Source organism: Marmota monax, unplaced genomic scaffold (genome assembly GCF_021218885.2).
Source record: "Marmota monax isolate L192 unplaced genomic scaffold, Marmota_monax_Labrador192_F-V1.1 WCK01_AAM20220418_F8-fsc00036, whole genome shotgun sequence".
Classification (NCBI taxonomy): domain Eukaryota; kingdom Metazoa; phylum Chordata; class Mammalia; order Rodentia; family Sciuridae; genus Marmota; species Marmota monax.
The window spans coordinates 6,448,096-6,466,885 of NW_026694491.1; the positions used below are offsets into that span (position 1 = coordinate 6,448,096).

Below are 18,790 nucleotides of genomic sequence, written 5' to 3' on the forward strand. Positions count from 1 at the left end.
TCTGCTATAACATTGTAAAAAGTTATCTTTCTAAACCTCATTTTAAAATAGAGGCAGTACCTTCTTAAGATTGCTATAAAGATGAAGTAAAATGCTTGCAAACAGTAAAATGCCTAGCAAGTGACAATGCCTAACAGTAAAATGCTTTCTTTCCCCAGTTCCTGTTTCGGGCACCCTCATTGTAATCCTCCTTTTGGGTAGAGTGGGTAATCCCTTGCGTTCTTTAATTCTCTCTTTGGTCATTCGTCAAGTTAGCAACTCTGCATCTCAACTGCTAGGTCCAAGCGTTCAGAAACCATTCATCTTCCCGAGTCTAACTCGCTCTAAACCCTTTCTCCTTTAGCCTACCCAGGGGCCGAGTTTATTTAAACATCAAGACTCCACCACCAAGATCTGGACAACCAGCGAGACCCATGCTTAGAAGCTTTTTTTTGTGTGTGTGTGTCCCCGCAGCCACAGCCAGGCGGTGGCAATGCAGGCAAGCTGAATGAACCTTGGAAGGAATGAATGGGCTACGTCGGAGGCCGGGCCTCTGTTACGTCGTCCACCGGCGCGGGCGGGGCCCGGCATAAAGGGCCTGCGGGCTCTAGCCGCTTAGTCCCACCATCACGCCGCAGGCTCGGTGGCGGGCGCCCGAGCTCCGCGCCGCTCCGCGCCGCCTCCCCCAAGTCCCTGCCCCATCGCGGCGCGTCACTTCCGCCACCCACAGCTGGGGTTGGGGCGGGGAACGCGGGGGAGGGGGCCAGGTCGGAGGGAAACCCGCCAGAGCCCACACCCGAGCAGGGACTACATTTCCCGAGGGGCCTCGGCAGTGGCGGCGGCGGGCGCGGCAACGTCGCCCGGAAGTGGAGCCCGGGACTTCCACTCGTGCGTGAGGCGAGCGGAGCCGGAGACGAAACCAGAGGCCGAACTCGGGATCTGACAAGATGGCCGGGCTACCCCGCAGGATCATCAAGGTAACCTACAGGCCGGTCTCCGGCTTCTCAAACTCTGCTTGGGTCTGTCGGAGTGGTGTGTCGAGTGGCCCAAGGCTTTCTCCGGTCCGCGGCCCTCGCTGAGAGGCCCGAGGCAACGCGGAGAGGGTCTGGCGGCCGCGGCGAGGGAAGTCGGGCGCTGGGGAGGGGGCGCTGGGGAGACTTCCGGCCGCGGCGGGGCAGCCGGGCGGCGGGCACCGGGGCTTCCAAGAGGCCGCCCCGCGGGCGGGGAGGCCTGGCCCGCGCCCGGGCGGAGGGTGGGGCTACAAGGCTGCAGTGCTGCGGGGCTCTGGTCTTGGGCGCGGGCAGGCGCGGGCCTCCGCGGTCTCTCAGACCACCCTGGGGCGGCGGCCGCGGGTGCGCGGGAATCGCGGCTTGGCCCGGACTCTGCGCGAGGGTTGTGGCCCACCACGGCCGCTCAGCCCCGGAGTTCCTTTTCTGCCGGGCTAGGAGCGCGGGGGTGCGGCAGCCCTGGGTGCAGAATGAATGAACCGGGAGGGTGAGGCCGGGCGGGGCCCTGCGTCCCGGGAGACGGCCCCCGGAGGGCCTCGCGTCCTGCCGCGGTCGGCACATGCTCGATTCTGGCTGGCGGGGTCCGGGACGGAGGCGCTCCGCGCAGAGTTGCCCCGGCTTCCGCGGTCTTCTCTCCTAAATACATTTCCGCTCGTTATCTCCATGAAGTGATTTTACTCTGGTTGGCAAACTCCTGTGTGAGCTGTTTCTGTTACGAGGAAATAGTTTAACACGAGGTTGCGGGAGGGCCGCAGTTGAGGGAGAGCTTATGAAATCTTTTGCCTCTCGATTTTGTGCGCTTTATTTGTTTAAACCGTCTTTCCCCTGTTTATGAATCCTATAGTTTGACTAGTACATATGAAACCATGAAAAATTTTGATTGATGTCTTGGTTTTGTAAATTCTTTACATAACATCAGTGAGTTCTCAGACCAGATAAATTTCTTGCATTCCACGAAAACTAAAATTTGTATTTTTTTTCATAAAAAATTAGTTGAACATCTACATTGCTCACTATGCCAGCAAATGACTAAATTTGCAGCTTGATTTTGCTCGATATGAACTGGTGAACATATTTAATCGTGTTCTTTTTGTCCAAAGTTTTTGGGGAAGAGATGCATACTAGGCGGAAGACCTCTTAGGCGTCGAAGGATGTATTGGGTAGTGTTTCATGCATTCACGATTCAATATGTTAGACATGGAGGGTTGTGTGTCATTGACCAGAAGGTGCTTGATTTAGAAAATTTAGACCTTTTATGCCGTGCACGGTGGCACAACACCCGGAATCCCAGCGACTGAAGCTGAGGCAGAAGTTCTCAAGTTTGAGACCAGCAAGGACAACTTAACGGCCCTGTCTCAAAAAAAAAAAAAAAGGAAAGGATTGGGGGTGTAGCTCAGTAGAGGGTCCCTGGGTTCAATCCCAGTACCGTAAAAGCAAAGCAAAAAAAAAAAAGAAAAGAAAACCCAAAACACTTCTGTAAGGTAGAAATTCTTAGAAATGAGGGAAGAACAGATTGTCAGTGAGCACTGGAGTCTAATAATCTGAACCTTCATGGTTGTATTATGGATTTGTCTTAGACTCTGTCCAAGGAGGTTTAATTATCATATACCTTGGAAGGTTCTTACAGTGTGGTTTTGGTTATGATGCAGTTACGTATCCACCAACGATCATGCTTATGGAGGCCCAGTTGAAAAGTGAGAACTGTGCACCAAATATCTTCGAGTTTTTATTTATTGTTACTTAGGTTATGGTCTAAGTACCTATCAGAAATTGACATTAAAGGCAATTCTCTAAAATACATAGCGAACTAAACATTTACCTGCATTTTTCCCATTTTTGCTTGATTTTGAAGAGGTGAATCAGTCATACAAAAGCCTTGGATGGAAAAATAAATTTTGTGTAAACTTGTTTATAAATTTGCAGAAATGGTTGAAAGCAATAAGTTGGAGTTCTCATAATTAAATTAATTTGTTGTGGGCTGGGGGATATAGCTTGCCTCACATGCCCAAGGCCCTGGGTTCAGTCCCCAGCACCACAAAGGAAAAAAAAAAATAATTTGGCATTCATTAAATTTATGCTAAGCGTCTATATTTTACTGTTTAAAATGATAACTTATACTGTAACATAACCTTAATTTTACAGTATCTTACTGATAACATCTCTAATGAATTTGCCTTGATTTTTGTCATGTAAAGGTTAAAATTAGTGGGCTGGAATTGTAGCTCAGTGGTAGAGTACTTGCTTTGCATGTGGAAGGTACTGGGTTCGATCCTTAGCACCACATAAAAATAAAGATATTATGTCCATCTACAATTAAAAACATTTTAAGAAAAAAGGTTAAAATTAGTGGCCTCGGTTTAATATATTTACAGCTATAAAGGACAGTTTTAGATTATAATTTTTTAGTGTCCAAGCGTGTATTTATGTAGGTTGTTCTATAATCATTGAAAATACTTTCATTTTTTTTCTTTTTGGCAGTGCTGGAGATTGAACACAGGGGTACTTTACCACCAAAGCAGACCCCCAGCTCTTTTTATTTTTTATTTTGTGAGAGGGTATAAGTTACCAGGACTGACTGGCTACTGACTTCTGATCTAGGGTATTACAGATGTGTGCACCACTGTGCCCAGCTTTACTGGACTGTTAATTTATTTCTTATGACCTTTTGACTTTTTTTTTTTCTTTTTTAAAATTTTGAAATTTTTTATTTTTCTGTATCAGGGAATCATTGTCCTTTTTTAATTTTGAGATAGGGTCTCTCTTGCTTAAGACCTTGATAAATTGCTCAGAGTGGCTTTGAACTTGTGATCCTCCTGCCTCAGCCTCCTGAGCAGCTGGGATTTCATGACCTTTTGACTTTCAAATGATGAAATGTAGTGTTGATTATTCTTATCTGATGGAAATAGTAAAATGAGATAGCTTGATTTGGACAACTAGAATTAACGTGATGCTCTTTCATAATGGTCGTTATTTCCTTTTGCACATTCCTTCAGCCATTTGATCCATTGAAAAAATTTTATGATCTAGACAGTATGTTTTACATTCTAGTAACTGATTCAAATGACTTTCCTAAGGTCTTAAAACTGGCAAGAGGCAGAACTTGGATCTTGACCAGTGTGACCTTCCCCTGTCTCTTATTATTGGGAAATGACTTAAGGTATGTACAAGTACCTTGCTAACTGTAAATAATTATAAAAATATGACTTCTTTTGAATGACTGTTCACCCAGTTGCTGTCTCACTTGGATTTCCATATCCAATCCAGTAGAAAATTCTGTAGGAGCTGCATTTGTAATATATCATTCTTTGCCTGACTTGCTGTGTTAGCCTAATTCTAAGTGGCAGCTAGTGTTACCTTTTTTAAAATACAGATCATGTTACTCTACAGAAGTTCTCTGTCACACTTAAAAGATCTTGACACCTCCCCTCCCCCAGATGCAAGGCTCTACAAGTACCTGAGATCTGCCTATCTCTTAGTGCATCTCCTGGACTTCTGTTCTCTGTAGTCACACTGTTGCTTTGCTGTACCCTGAACAATAACTGGCTTAGCACTTACTACAGTCACAGGACTTAATTCCTGTTTGTTGCATTGCTCATTTTGCCTTTGTTGTATTCTTGCTCACATGGTGTGTTGTTTGTCTCACTAATATCTACCTTACCTGCCCTATGTAAACCACAGTTTTCTTTTATCTCCTGTATCCCCCTTTTACTGCTCAAAGTTATGAAGAATTTCAGATGACCTGGGTATGGCTCCGTTAATGCCTAGAATAATCAAAGCACTGAATTATTGACAAAATAAATGAAGGAGCCTTAGTTTCAATGGAAAAGTTTTAGGAAAGTTATTCTATATTGTAATGTGATGTTGTTTTGCTTAGTAGATTCTCCCTCAACCAATGTCTGAGCTTACAGTTAAGTCTTATTCAATCTGTAAAACCAAAATACATCAGTCTTTTACATTGTTGACTAGGACATAAATCACAGTGTATGAAAGGCTGTAAAAGGTACATAAAAAATCAAGACTCCTTTATCTGTCTTCAGCATTTTAGTTCCCTTTCCTCAGAAAATCATTTTTATTGTATGTCTTTCCAGAAAGACCAGAGTGACTCAGTGAATATGTGTTAGGCTTCTTTCCCTCCTTATGCAAATTCCCTCCCCAATCCTGCCCCCAGTCCAAGCAACAATATATCTTCAAGGTGACTCATTTTTTTTTTTTTAAGGACAACCTTGTGAAGTTTTGCAGTTAGACTTTAACTAATTGTTTATTGATAACTTTTAGATTGTTCCCAAAATTGTGCTATACAAAAAATGCTGTAATGAATGTTTAATATATGTGACTTTTTGTGTGACACTTGAGTCTTGGTAGTTCTGTTTTTGATAGAGATTTAAAATTGTTTTTTTGTCATCTGGGCTAAAGCTCTTTGAATCTGAGTGGCTGAGCAATTAAAATTTACAGTCATAAAAGCTCAGAGGCACCTATTGTATTTCACTTCATAATTGTCACAGATTTTTATGCCTTTTTAAAAAAATGTATTTCTCAGAAAAAATGAGATGTATTATGTGAAGCGTTTTTTCCTTTTAATTTTGCTGGTGTTACTTAAAATTCACTTATTATCCATTTATTACTAAACTGTTTTTGGTGTGAGATTAAGATGCACAGAATACTTATGGATGTACATTAAAATTGACTAGACCAAATTGATGTACATCATCTTTTCATGACAGTTTAGCAGACATTTTTCTGGTGTGAGGAAAAATAGGTACGTTAATTGTTATTGATTTGTGCATTATATAGTCTAAATGTTACAGTTGAGAAAATTTACTACAGTGTTGTGAGGCATGAACTTAACAATTTAATCTTCTGTGTCAAAATTTTTGTGCTATCAGTGGTTTCGTAATCTGATGCACCACACCATGCACACAAGATGTGTTTATGGTTAGTACCGCAGCACAGCGCTCTAAGCAAACCAGGCAAGTTGGCTTTCGCGAATTTACCACGGATGCGCATGAGCTGAGAATTTTAGGCTAGAACTATTGGGCAAGAGAAGACAAATGTGTATCCATATGCTACTGGTGAAAACATTGCTGTTCTGTTTACCTTTTAAGGGGAGTGACAAACAGAACTATCCCATGCAGCATATAAACCAATCTTTGGACTGGAAAAAATAAGGTGCGACATTATGTCAGTGAAATATGGTAGAACATCTGTAAAATGAGAAAGCCTCCCTTTTCCCTATCTTTCATAAAGAAAAATTAGAGTTGGGAGCTGGGGATGTAGCTCAGTGTAGAGTGCTGGCTTACAATGCATGAAGTATTTTGGGAACAAATGAGATCTATAGTTAGGGCCTTTATGTGTTACATTGAATAGTGAGATTCTTTTAATTGTCTTTAATCATGAAAACCGTAAAATGCAGTCTTAAGAAATAGTTAAAATCAAGGAGTTTATCTGCTTAATTAAAGCGTAGCAAGCTAGTCGCCTGAGATTAGAATTCCACCGGTCTGCACATACTGTCTTTTCTAATAGCTGAGGATGAGTTTTTGAGACAGAGTTTTGCTAAGTTGTTGAGGTTAGCCTTGAATTCAGGATCTTATGCCAAAGCCTCCTGAGGCACTGGGATTACAGGCATGCACCAGTGTGCCTCAGTATCTGATTTTTTTTTTTTTAAAGGCTTTCCAAGTCGTTGATGGGCCTTTATTTTATTTATTTATATGTGCTGTGAGAATCGAACCCACTGCCTTCACATGTTCTAGGCAAGTGCTTTACCACTGAGCCACAACCCCAGTCCTCAGTATCTGGTTTTGCATTGACTAGAGAATTCTGTTTGTTTAGTTTTTAATAATTATGATTTTCCCTGTCACTCTTACTCCCTTGTATAGTTTAATAATAAAAGTGATTCAGAAAAGTGTCCTGTTTTTAAGCCCTGAAAATCTTTTGACTGATAATTGGTTTTCCCCCATTATAAAAAAGAAAACACAAAAGCTTAAGGTGAAGATTAGTGCATTATCAGTTGTAATTAAATCACCTTTGGAAACAGATAGGCTTGTATAGTAAAAATTTGACCAGAAACGGTGTGATTCTTAGCTCTTTTGGTTGGTGTCCCATACAGAAATTTTCTGACCTTCCTAGGAAAATAAACCAATATTTTTACATATAACTTCTGGGAATTTAGATTTCTTGTTAAAACTTATTTGTGGCTTTCCTAAGTCTCCTTGGGCTTCATGTTAAGAATCCCTGGACTGCTTTTTAGTAGTGATTAAACTTTTAGGTTTCAAAAAGAATAATGTTTAATATAAGACTTAATGTTTTGATTATGAACTGTGGGGATAATTGAAAATAAATTAAAAATAGCAGGCAGTTGAGTTTTTTAAGTCTGTATTCAGCTCTTCCTTCAGTCCAGATTGATCAACTCCCACACAGTAGAAATTGAATTTTGTGAAATTACCAAGCACTTCGTGAGTATCCACCACACTAAGGCAGCAAGCATTTGCTTTTGAAGTTTGGAGTTTTTTTCCAATATACGTCATGATCACTCTAAATTATAACCTTAGATTTTCATATAGTAGAGAATGTCTTTTCTTTTTCTTCATGAGGAATTAATAGGCCAAATAAATTGGATGACCAGGATTTCTGAATTGGCAGCTCAATACCTTTTCTTTCTCTGCACTTTGTTAGAATGATTTATCTGTATAAATGCATTTAAGAAGACCATAACTGGGCTTGTGGTTATGGCTCAGTGGTAGAGTGCTTGCCTGGAATGTGTGAGGTACTGGATTTGATCCTTAGCACCACATAAAAATAAATAAGTAAGATAAAGGTATTAAAAAGAAAAAGACAATAACTTATACTACAGTTTGGTCCATACTATTTCATACATTCATTATAGTGAGTTTTGGTTGCACATGACTTATGGAAATGAATACCAGAAACAAGGAAATGAGGACAGTAGTATCAAGCGGGGGATTTGGACGTTACAGTTGTCATCAACAGTTTCAATGTTATGGTATACAGTATTGTTTTAAAAACAAATCTGAAATGCTAATATTGTAATGTTATATGAAACACGGTGTGTGTGTTTGTGTGTGTGTGTGTGTAAAATGAATTGGACTCTTGCTTTATTGCAATTGAAGGTTTTTTTTTTTGCAAATGTATATGAAAGGATAATGGATATACAAATTAGGAAATCTGATAGTAACTGGTCAGCTACTTCAGCTAAATTCTTAACTTAAAGGTTCCTCCAAGTAAAGCTGCTGCTGCTGCCGCCTCTTTTTTTTTTTTTTTTTAATATTCATTTTGTATATTATATAGGTGGTAGAATCAAAATAGTCCAAGAGACTGAAAACTGTGGCCCTTGGGTCCTGTGGCAGAAACATGACTGGTTCAAAGAATGTATAACTGGGTAAGAGCCCTCAGAATCAACAGAAAAAAATTGTTATTCACTCTTTTAAGAGCTGAATGACCCTATTAGCATCATTGTTAGGTTTGTTAAAATCTCAAATGAAGCTATTCTAAAATTTCCTAAGGGTACCTAGGTATAGATATTTTTATAATTCTGAATTGTCTTTTAACTCAGATGTTTCTGAATACCTAAAATTCTGCTATAATTTAAAGTTTTTAAAATTTTTTTTATCTGGTTCTGGAGATTGAACCTAGGACTTCACACATGCCAAGCACTGTTATACTATTACCCAGCTACACCCTCAACCCTTAAAGTATTTTGAAACATCGGTTTCAGAATCTAATGTTAACTTTTTTTTTTTAAACAAAAAGGCTATTTTATCTTCAGCTTTGTGTATCATCGCAGTTTCTGTCAGTTCGGTAGTTTTGGGCAAATCAATTTGTGTTTTCAGTCTTTGCAAATCTAGGGATTTTAGCACATTGTTAAGAAATCACTAGAGCCAGGCGCAGTGGTGCATGCCTGTAACCCCAGTGGCTTGGGAGACTGAGGCATGAGGAATGAGAGTTCAGAGCCACCCTCAGTGCAAATCAGTGAGACCTATTTCTAAATCAAATATAAATCAGTGCTGGGGATGTGGCTCAACGCTCTTGAGTTCAATCCCCGGTATCAAAAAAAAAAAAAAAAGCACTAGAAAGAAATGTTAAATACTATCCTTGTGTCATCATGTGGATAATTTTTTAATTTCTCTACAACTTTTTAAGATACCTTTATATTATAGTTCACACTCAGGAGGATGTTATTTCACAAGTAAACTTTTTTTTTTTTTTGGATACGTAAAGGGCAGTTGGATAATCATCTTACAGTGAAGTAGAGGCAAAGTGGCTTTAGGTAAGACAAGGCCAAATTTCGGTCTTTCTTCGTGACTTTTTTGCCTTTCTGATATCCACTCATATGATATGTTTTGGTTAAATTAATTGGACATTTATCAAATGCACAATATGTATTCAGCACTAAGCCATGTGAATAAGATAGGCATCCCTGTCTAATGGAAAACAAATTACTGTAAGTTGTATTTTGAAAATGGAAAAGCAGGGGATTTGCCATAGTCTAAAGATCAAGGAAAGATGACTGTTGAGTGTTTTATATTTGAAAAGTAGGAGTTGACCTGGACAAGAGAAGAAGGAAATTGAGTTTGGGAGAAGGAAATAACTTTCAGTATGAAAGCTGAAAGGAGTGATAGAGTGAGAATGGTACATTCTAGAAATCAAGCATGTGTGATAGATAATGCCTTGTAATTTTTAGGGGGCTATGAAAAACTATTACTGTTTAATTACTAAGCTAAGAACATTGGTATCAAGAACTTTTGGGCAAACAAAGCGTTGCTGATTTTTTAAATTGTTAAATTCAGATTTAGTATGCAGATTATATTCATTAGAGTATAGTATGGTGACTTCTTTTTTTTTTATTTTAGTTTTTAGTTGTAATTGAATACAATACTTTGATTTTATTTATTTTTATGTGGTGCTGAGGATCGAATCCAGGGTCTTGAGTTTATTTTTTAGTTGTAGTTGGACACAATACCTTTTGGCCGGGGGAGGTTGGTACTGGGGATTGAACTGAGGAGCAGTCGACCACTGAGCCATATCCCCAGCTCTATTTTCTATTTTATTTAGAGACAGGGTCTCACTGAGTTGCTTAGCACTTTGCTTTTGCTGAGGCTGGCTTTGAACTCGCATTCCTCCTGCCTCAGCCTCCTGAGGCACTGGGATTACAGGCATGCGCCACTGTGCCCAGCTAGGTTTTTTTTGGTACCAGGGATTGACCCAGGGTCGCTTAACCATTGAGCCACATCTCCAGCCCTTTATTTATTTTGAGACAGGGTCTTGCTGAGTTGCTTAGGCCCTTCCTGAGTTGCTGAGGTATGCTGTGAATTTTTTTTTTTTTTTGGTACCCGGGATTGAACTCAGGGGTACTGAACACTAGCCCTGTTTTTGTACCATGCCCGGCTTGTTGTGAATTCTTGATCCTCCTGCCTTGACCTCCAGATCCCCAGCCCCTGCCACTGCATTGCATGCCCATGGTCATAGTTTTTTATTATGTAAAATATTTACATCTTCCTGGGAGCATAGTGGTGCAGGGCTGTAATTCCAGCAACTGGGGAGGCTGAGGCAGGAGGATTGGGAGTTCAAAGCCAGCCTTAGCAATTTAGGGAGGCATTTATCAACTCAGCAAGATCCTGTCTCTAAATAAAAGGGCTTGGAATGTGGCTCAGTGGTTGAATGCTCTTGAATTCAATCCCCAGTACCAAAAAAAAAATTACATTTTTTAATTGAAAGTGTATAGTAGGCCCTTTTCTAACCATGTTACATGCACTGATTTAATTATAACAGCAATCCTATGATATGAATGTTAGTATTCTCCCTGTTTTATACATAAGGTATCTTGCACCAGAGGAGTTAAGTAATTTGAAGAGCTGTGATATGAACCCAGGTGGTTTGATTGTCTAGACATCATTCAGGTGCTGCTTGTGGAATGTGCCAAAACATATCTGCCTCTTTGGTAATGCATGTATAATTTTTATATCATTTGTACAAAAGGAGTTGAAACATGTCCACCTGCAGGATCTAAGTGCTTAGCTTTTTTTCTTATCAGAAATCTTGTCAATGCAGTTTAACCTGTTTAATAAAACTGTTCAGTAATATAGTTGTCCTTAAAGTGGAACACTTCTGGTTAGGTGTCATAGTCTTCTGCCTTCTTAGGTCCCTGGATTTGGGTACATTTTTGTGGTTCTGTAGGAAGGGACTAGAGAACATTTGTTCTTCCCTTTCCTGTTCTTTTTCTTTTTTAAATATTTATTTTTTAGTTGCAGTTGGACACGGTATCTTTATTTATTTTTATGTGGTGCTGAGGATCGAACCCAGGGCCTTGCACATGCTAGGCGAGTGCTCCACCGCTGAGCCACAACCCCAGCTCAGTACTATTTTTTGGGGGGGCGGGGGCAGTGTTGGGGATTGAACCCAGGGCCCTGTGCATGCAAGACAAGCACTCTGCCAACTGAGCTATATCCCCAGCCCCCTTTCCTGTTATTTCTTACCTGCAAAATATATTTGTAGTATTACTGGATCATACGAAAAACATGGTAGTAATTTTAAGCAAGGATTTTTTTTACTCAGTAAGCACAAAAATAGATTAGAATTATCTTGCACTTATGTATTAAATTGAATTTTGCATTTTCAGCTTGGGGAATGGTATCTGTACCTGATTTAATTTCCTCATTCCCATTTGGGGAGAATAAGGAAAAGTGCTTTTCCACTATAGTTCCCCTGTGCCTGCAAATATAATTTTTGCTTTGGCTTTTAGAAAAAGCTTTTTTTTTTTTTTCAGTTGAAGACATAATAATTTATACTTAAAATACTTGACACTTCTTATGCTTGTCTGTAAGAGCTATTGTCATTAAGTAACACTTTTTCAAATAAAGCAGTGTCTACCTTGTCTTTATTGTTATGGTTCAACCCAAGTGTTGGGAGTTCTGTTTAGGTGCCTGCCACTGACTGATTATAGAGGCCAAATTTTGCATATTTCTTATCAGAATTTTCTCCCAGGTTGTTGGTAGGGATGCTGATGTATTGATGACAATGGTAGGGACAAAGTGATATTTTCTCTGAACACTTGTTTATAATCTGAGGGATTGTGTTTATTAGAATTTTGCATTTTCAAATGCAGAATTCAATTATGGGTCTAGGGTGTTTGTTAAGTTTGACAATTTGGCACGTTGTTTTGTTTTGAGATTTCCAGATGGTTTTTGTGTGCATCTGGCAGAAACACTGGTATTTATGTGTGCTTCTATTCCCTGCAAAAATGGGTGGGATGTGGGGGACACAATCATATAGCCAGTATTGCCTTTAATAAAATACAAAGGCAAAAGAGTAGGAACACCAAAAAAGTGACAGACTAAGTAGGGAAATCCTCAAAATTATTTTAGGGAAAGAGTTTCGTTAGAGAGTAACATTTGAACTGAATTTTGAAGAAGTAGGAAGGTAGGGTGTGGGGTAGGTAGTATGTCATTCTTTGTAGACATATCAAACCCTAGGAAGATGTTTGAGTAATGCTACAACTATAACATGAGTCAGCACTTCTGCTTAGACTATAGATCAAAATTTAATTTGAAAAGTTTTTTTTTCTTCAGAGTAGTTCATGAATTACATACTCATCACTAAAATCTCAGTTAATATGCCATATATGTTATATACTAAAAGGAGTCAAAATAATAAATTACTCCTTCACTTTGTTTTGCTATTCCAGTCTCTAATTCATAGGCAAAATGCTACTGTCTCACTGAATATTCAAGGAAAACCTAAATGCTTCACTTAATGTTTTTGAGGTATAATTCATAAACCGTAAAATTCATCGCTTTAAAGTGTGCAGTGAAGTGGTTTTTAATATATTCATAAAGCTGTATGACTATCACCTCTAATTCTAAAAGATTTAATCGCTCCAAAAAGAAACCCTGTACCTGCTGGAGTTAGTCTCCATCTCTACTTCTCCCACTTTGGAAACTTAATCTATTTTCAGTCTCTGGATTTGCCAATTCTGTATATTTCATGTAAAAGAAATCATACAGTATGTGACTTTTTCTGTCTGGCATCTTTCACTTAACAATGTTTTCAAAGGTTTATCTATATTGTACCATTCCTGTATAATTTTTTTTTTTTTTAGCTGACATTTTTTTCTAAATACTTTAGAGAAATGACAAAAAGCAAGGCAGTTTTAGGAGGTAGGGAGTCTATACTGGCTCTCATAAAACTAGTCACATTTGAAGCCTGCATTGTTCTAGAACATTTAAGAAATACTCTTCAGGCCTTGTGAGGGAGATTTCTCTCTCTCTCTCTCTCTCTCTCTCTCATATATATATATATAATATATATATTTGTCTTAAGTAGTAGTAAATATTTGTCTTTATAGAGTAGATTGCTGTAGGCTAAGAAATTTTAAGCTGGTCATGTTGAATATTGGGTAGAAATCAGATTTGGGTTATCTTTGTGTTTAAGAGTCTGTGACGTTGTCCACATCACTCCCTGGGCCTTAAAATTTGATGATTCTGGGCTGGGGATGTGGTCCAGTAGTGGAACACTTTCAATCTAGCATGCTCAAGATCCTAGGTTCTATCCTCAGCACTGCAAAAACAAACAAATGAATGGTGATTCTGTGATCCAGTAGGGTAATTTAAAACAATATGAGGCTGTTTGCCGGGTGTGGTGGTCCATGCCTGTAATCCCAGTGGCTTGGGAGGCTGAGGCAGGAGGATCAAGTTCAAAGCCAGCCTCAACAATAGTGAGGCACTAGCAACTCAATGACACCCTGTCTAAATAAAATACTGATTAGGACTGGGGATGTGGCTCAGTAGTTGAGTGCCCCTGAGTTCAATCTCTGGTCTTTCCCCCCACCCCGACATGCAAAAAGGGGGGGGGGGCACAAATGTTCAGAGTGTCGGTATTCTAAAATAAGTGTGTAGCTTTCCAGTATAACTAATGGAAAGCTTGTGTCATATCTGTTATACTAATTTTTAATCCTTTGAGTGTTTGTGTTCTCATGGGGTTCAAACTGGGCTTTTTCTCATTAAAGACTTTCCTAAACACTGTCATTCACTTCTCTGGCTTTAGTCATTGATTCTGAAACCTTAAGTCTCCTCAATTGCAGGCTTTTTATTTCCACTTAGATGTCTTGCAGGCATTTAAAAAGCAACTTTGTTTTTTACCATGAAATGTTTTCATTTTGGTGTCCCTCTTGTATACATCAGCACTGGTAGTATCCTCCCACCCCTTTTCTCTCTGAGAGATTTATTTGGGGAAGCAGCTATACATTCAGGGAAGAATGTGGGCCATCTCCAGAGAGAGAGAGAGAGAGAGACTTTATTCATGTCATCAGTATTCATGTCATCAGTATTAACCCAGTTGCCTGAGATCTCTTTCCCTTCCTCTAGACATCTTTGTGTGTGAGCTTTTAATTCCTCTTCTGGATTTTGTTGGCAGTGATCTCAGAACTTCTCCCCTTTTCTTTGCTTATTTAGAAACACACACACACACACACACACAATTTATTTTTCATATTGACAGGTTATTCTGAAAACAGATGTGATCATGTAGCTCTTTTGGGTTCAGACTCCTTAACCTGGTATTTTTTGGGGGAGGGGGCACTGTTTAGTGGGAATTGAACTCAGGGGCACTCGGCCACTTAGCCATCTCCAGCCCTATTTTGTATTTTATTTAGAGAGAGGGTCTCACTGAGTTGTTTAGGGTCTCACTGAGTTGTTTAGCTTCTCGCTTTTTGCTGAGGCTGGCTTTGAACTCTCAATCCTCCTCTTGTCTCAGCCTCCCGAGCCACTGGGATTACAGGTGTGAGGCACTATGCCAGGCTTAACCTGGTATTCTTCACAGCCTTCCTTTTTATCATAATCATATCATTGGTATTTACTTCCTTGTACTCCATACTCTGTGCAGTCTCTTATGGTGTTTACCGGTCACAATGGTGAATTTCCTCTCTCCTGAGTTATCCATGTCTGGCCATCAGTTGGTTCTCTATTGGATAAATTGCAAATTGGACTAATGTGCTGCAGGGATGTTGGGTGGTGCTTATAGGCACCTCCAGCAGACAAGAACCCTGGAAGAGGCAAGTCTTTGCAGCTCCCTTTAGTACCTCTTTATCTATAGAGTGTAAACAGAGCCCCCGGGCAGATTCTAACTTCCGGAATCCCAAAGTATATAAAAGAACAAGTGACACTGACTTTATACCTGATACACTAATTTCCCATTGTACAAGTTTTAAATGTTGAAAACTGCCAGACGTGGCCCAACAAACCTACATAATAGGTAGGGAAGTATTAGAAGCCCTTGAGATATGGCAGTGCTTGGCTTGATTCAGCTCTACAGAATTTAGAATTTTTTAGGTTGTTTGTGGTACTGAGGATTGAACCCAGGTGGTACTTTATTCTTGAGCCATATCCTGGCTTTTTTAAAATTTTGAAACAGGTCTTTGCTTCCAAGTACCTGGGATTTATAGCTTTTTTTTTTTTTTTTTTTTTTAAGTATGTTTAGGAGAAAGGCTTCCTTCACTCTAGTTTCACTTGCAGTGTTTTTTTTTTTTTTGTTTGTTTGTTTTGTTTTTTTTTGCTTTTTTGTTCTGTGGCTTGAACCCTGGGGCACTTTAAACCACTGAGTAACATCCCCAGCCCTTGTTGTTATTTTATTTTGAGATAGGGTCTCACTAAGATGCTAAGATCCTTCTGCCTCAGCCTCCCAAGTTGCTGGGATTCTAGGTGTCTATTATTGCACCCGGCCAATTTACAGGGTTTTTTTCCCCCTAGTGTTGACATACTATAGAGAAATGTCTTTTTTCGTATCAGTTGAACTTTTCCCTCACTTCATTGGGGCATCCATCACATCTGAGAAAAGACAGGACTGTGGTTCTGCCTTTAAGTAAGAGTGTTAGAGAAGAAAGAAGGATTACAGGGAGAAAATGCCATGGGAGGCAATCAGAGTGCGCCTGAAGAATTTACCCTCTACCCTGTTGACTGCTGCAGCAGTCCAAGAACTGTCAGAACGAATTAAGAAATGTTTTCTGTTTTTAGCTTTGACATGCCTTTAATTTGTAACTCTTGTCATTCACCAAATACAGATAGGTGTAAAATACTGTGGTTGCTGGAGATTCTGAGTTCTAGCTGGGTGAAGTTTGAAAAGAAACTTTGAGCTTGGCATAGTGGTGCACACCTGTAATGGGAAAAGCCTTGACTCTAAAGTGGGATACTAATCTATGTTCTGTCACTTGGGAGGTTTCTGTGCATATTTTTAGAAAATGTTTTCAGAGTTGATTCTGAAGATTAAATGAAATAACTCAATTTTAAGGATTAATTCAGGTGTCAAGCCCTTCACTTTGAAATTCTGGCTAAATTTATCTGTCCAATTCATTAGCCTCTGAAAGTCTAGTGCCTTGCTTAGGTTTGGTTATTTATCAAGTAGTTTAAGATCTTAGTTTCCTTTTGTCTGTGGTTCTGGGATTGCTATTAACTGAAACGTTTTGCTCAGCTCTTTTAACAGTTTCCACAGAAGAGCCTACTAATGGCAAGCATTTTGCAAATTTAGTAATTTCATTGAAAATTTAGGAGGTTTGGATTGGTGTACACAATGTAAATGTAGCTCATGGCTGTAAGCTACCACATTGGCTCTTGCTGTTTTTCCTCCATTTTATTTCTTTAATCTTGTGTTATTCCATTGCTCAGATTCTCTTTTTTAAATTAATTAATTTATTCTAATTGTTATACATGACAACAGTGCATTTCAATTCATAGTACACAAATGGAGCACAATTTTTTATTTCTCTGGTACACAAAGTAGAGTCACACCATTCTTGTCTTCATACATGTGCTTAGGGTAATGATAATCCATCTCATTTCACCATCTTTCCTACCCCCATGCCCCCTCCCTTCCCTTCTCTCCCCTTTGCCCTATCCAATCAGATTCTCTTAACAGAATGTCTAGCAAACAATATAGCTCCTGCCCCCAAATCCAAATTGTTACTCTTCTCAAATTAATAAATATTTCCTGCCCTCAGTGAGCTCAAGATACACTTAACATTTTTTTCTTTTTAAATCAACTTTATTGAGATTTAATTTATATATAATTAAATGTAGACATTTTTTAAGTTTACAATTTGAGTTTTGGCGAATGTATACACATGTGAAATCACCATTTCAGTTAAAATATAGAATATATTCCCTTACTGCAGTCAACACTTCATTAAAAGATTATACTGTTTTCAAAGTATGCTTTCACTTTTCAGAATTTTTCTTTGATGTTGCACATGACACTTTCAAAGTATCTGAAAATAGGCTTTAGTGTGATCATTATTTCTGGAGGTATACTTTTGAGCATTTTCAGAGTTTTTCCTTAGGATAAATTCCAAATAGAACTGTTAAAGATTGGAGTCTCACCAGCTATGTATCTAAGGACCAATTTCACCTAAAATACTAGCTTTGTTCTTTATATTTGTTAATTCTCATTATTATATCAATTGTCTTAATAATGAGATGTCAAATAGGACAAAAATCTTCAATTTTCCTAGGTAATTTTATTTTCTTTGATTGATGAAGTAGTTCATGCACATATTATAACGTTCAACAAAAAGGGTACTCATTGAAAAATATCTTCCAATTCTGTCTTAGATGTTCAATTCCCTATCTTAAGAAAACCACTGTTGCCTCTTGCATGCTTGTAATCCCAGTGGCTCAGGAGACTGAGGCAGGAGGATGGTGAGGTCAAAGCCAGCCTCAGCAACCTAGTGAGGCCCTAAGCAACTCAGGGAGACCATGTCTCTGAATAAAATATAAAAAAGGGCTGGGGATGTGACTCAGTGATTAAGTACAGCTGGGTTCAATTCTAGGAAGGAAGGAAGGAGGGAGGGAGGGAAGGAAGGCAGACCATTGTTTATGTATAAGAACCAAACAAATATAAATAAATAGGTGAAAGAAAGGCTAGTAGGGGAAGGAAAACAAGGAAACATCAGGGGAAGGGGGGGATAGGAGGGAAAAGGGATCATGAAGTGAAATCCAATTCCGTAGTTTTTTCCAGATGAATGCCATTACTATGTATAACTATTAAAACAAGGGCTAATGAGAAAAAAAAGACACTGTTTAGTTACACTATCTAAATCAGTTATTTTAAAGGTAATTTTTTTGTGTGTATGTGGTTTGTTATTAACATAGTCTTATATTGCAGGCTCACATTGCTAGCAACAATGGAGAACAACATTCATATTTTTAAAATATATTGTTGCATTGTTTCAGAGACTCAAGCTATCCTCATGAAGTGGATGAATTTGACCCAGTATTGTACAGGAGTGTTCTGTTATAATACATCTGCTACAGTATGTAAATCTATGCTTACTTCAGTTATAATAAAATCTAAGTTTCCTAGATCGTTCCCTCCTCTGGCATATTAGCACAGATAATATCTTTTGAAATCACAGAAGAATACAAAATCTACCAAGTTATTTACTCAGTCTTGAGCTTTTAAGATTATTCAGCTTTCAGACCAAATTGATAATCTCTGAAATACTAAAGTCTGTAACCTTGTGAATTTGATTTCTTGATCAATTTAATTTCAGAATCTTCTAAAAACCCGAGGTAGTGGATAGTATCTCAACCAGTCTAGTCTTGAGGGCAGTGCTCATTAATAAAACAATAAAAGGAAAATGATGGTTAGATTATCAAAGCTGCAGGAAAGGGCAAAAGAAACTTAAGACTGATAATCTCTGGTGCTTAGCATTTGGTCCCTTTGAAAGTGTACAACCATAGAGACAATATAAAGGATAAGGCGTTTGAGCAAGTGTGTGCAATAGTTTGTGAAAGTTTGAAAATTCC

The 18,790-nt window shown here is 39.0% G+C and overlaps 1 protein-coding gene across 3 annotated transcripts in view; it reads left to right on the forward strand.

The window, feature by feature from the left end:
- Positions 1-355: 355 nt before the first annotated feature.
- Positions 356-18,790, forward strand: part of Ube2n (ubiquitin conjugating enzyme E2 N) — a 31,713-nt gene continuing 13,278 nt past the window's right edge. The window contains exons 1-2 of one of the 3 annotated variants that reach the window (XR_009224465.1): positions 356-956; positions 4,061-4,143. Coding sequence is in view for 2 of the 3 variants with exons in the window: in XM_046419253.2 (XP_046275209.1) it covers positions 18,232-18,294 (63 nt within the window). In the remaining variant the exon portion in view is untranslated. Of the gene's footprint in view, positions 957-4,060; positions 4,144-18,216; positions 18,295-18,790 lie in introns of those variants that run through there. The other 2 variants (XM_046419254.2, XM_046419253.2) reach the window with 2 other exon arrangements.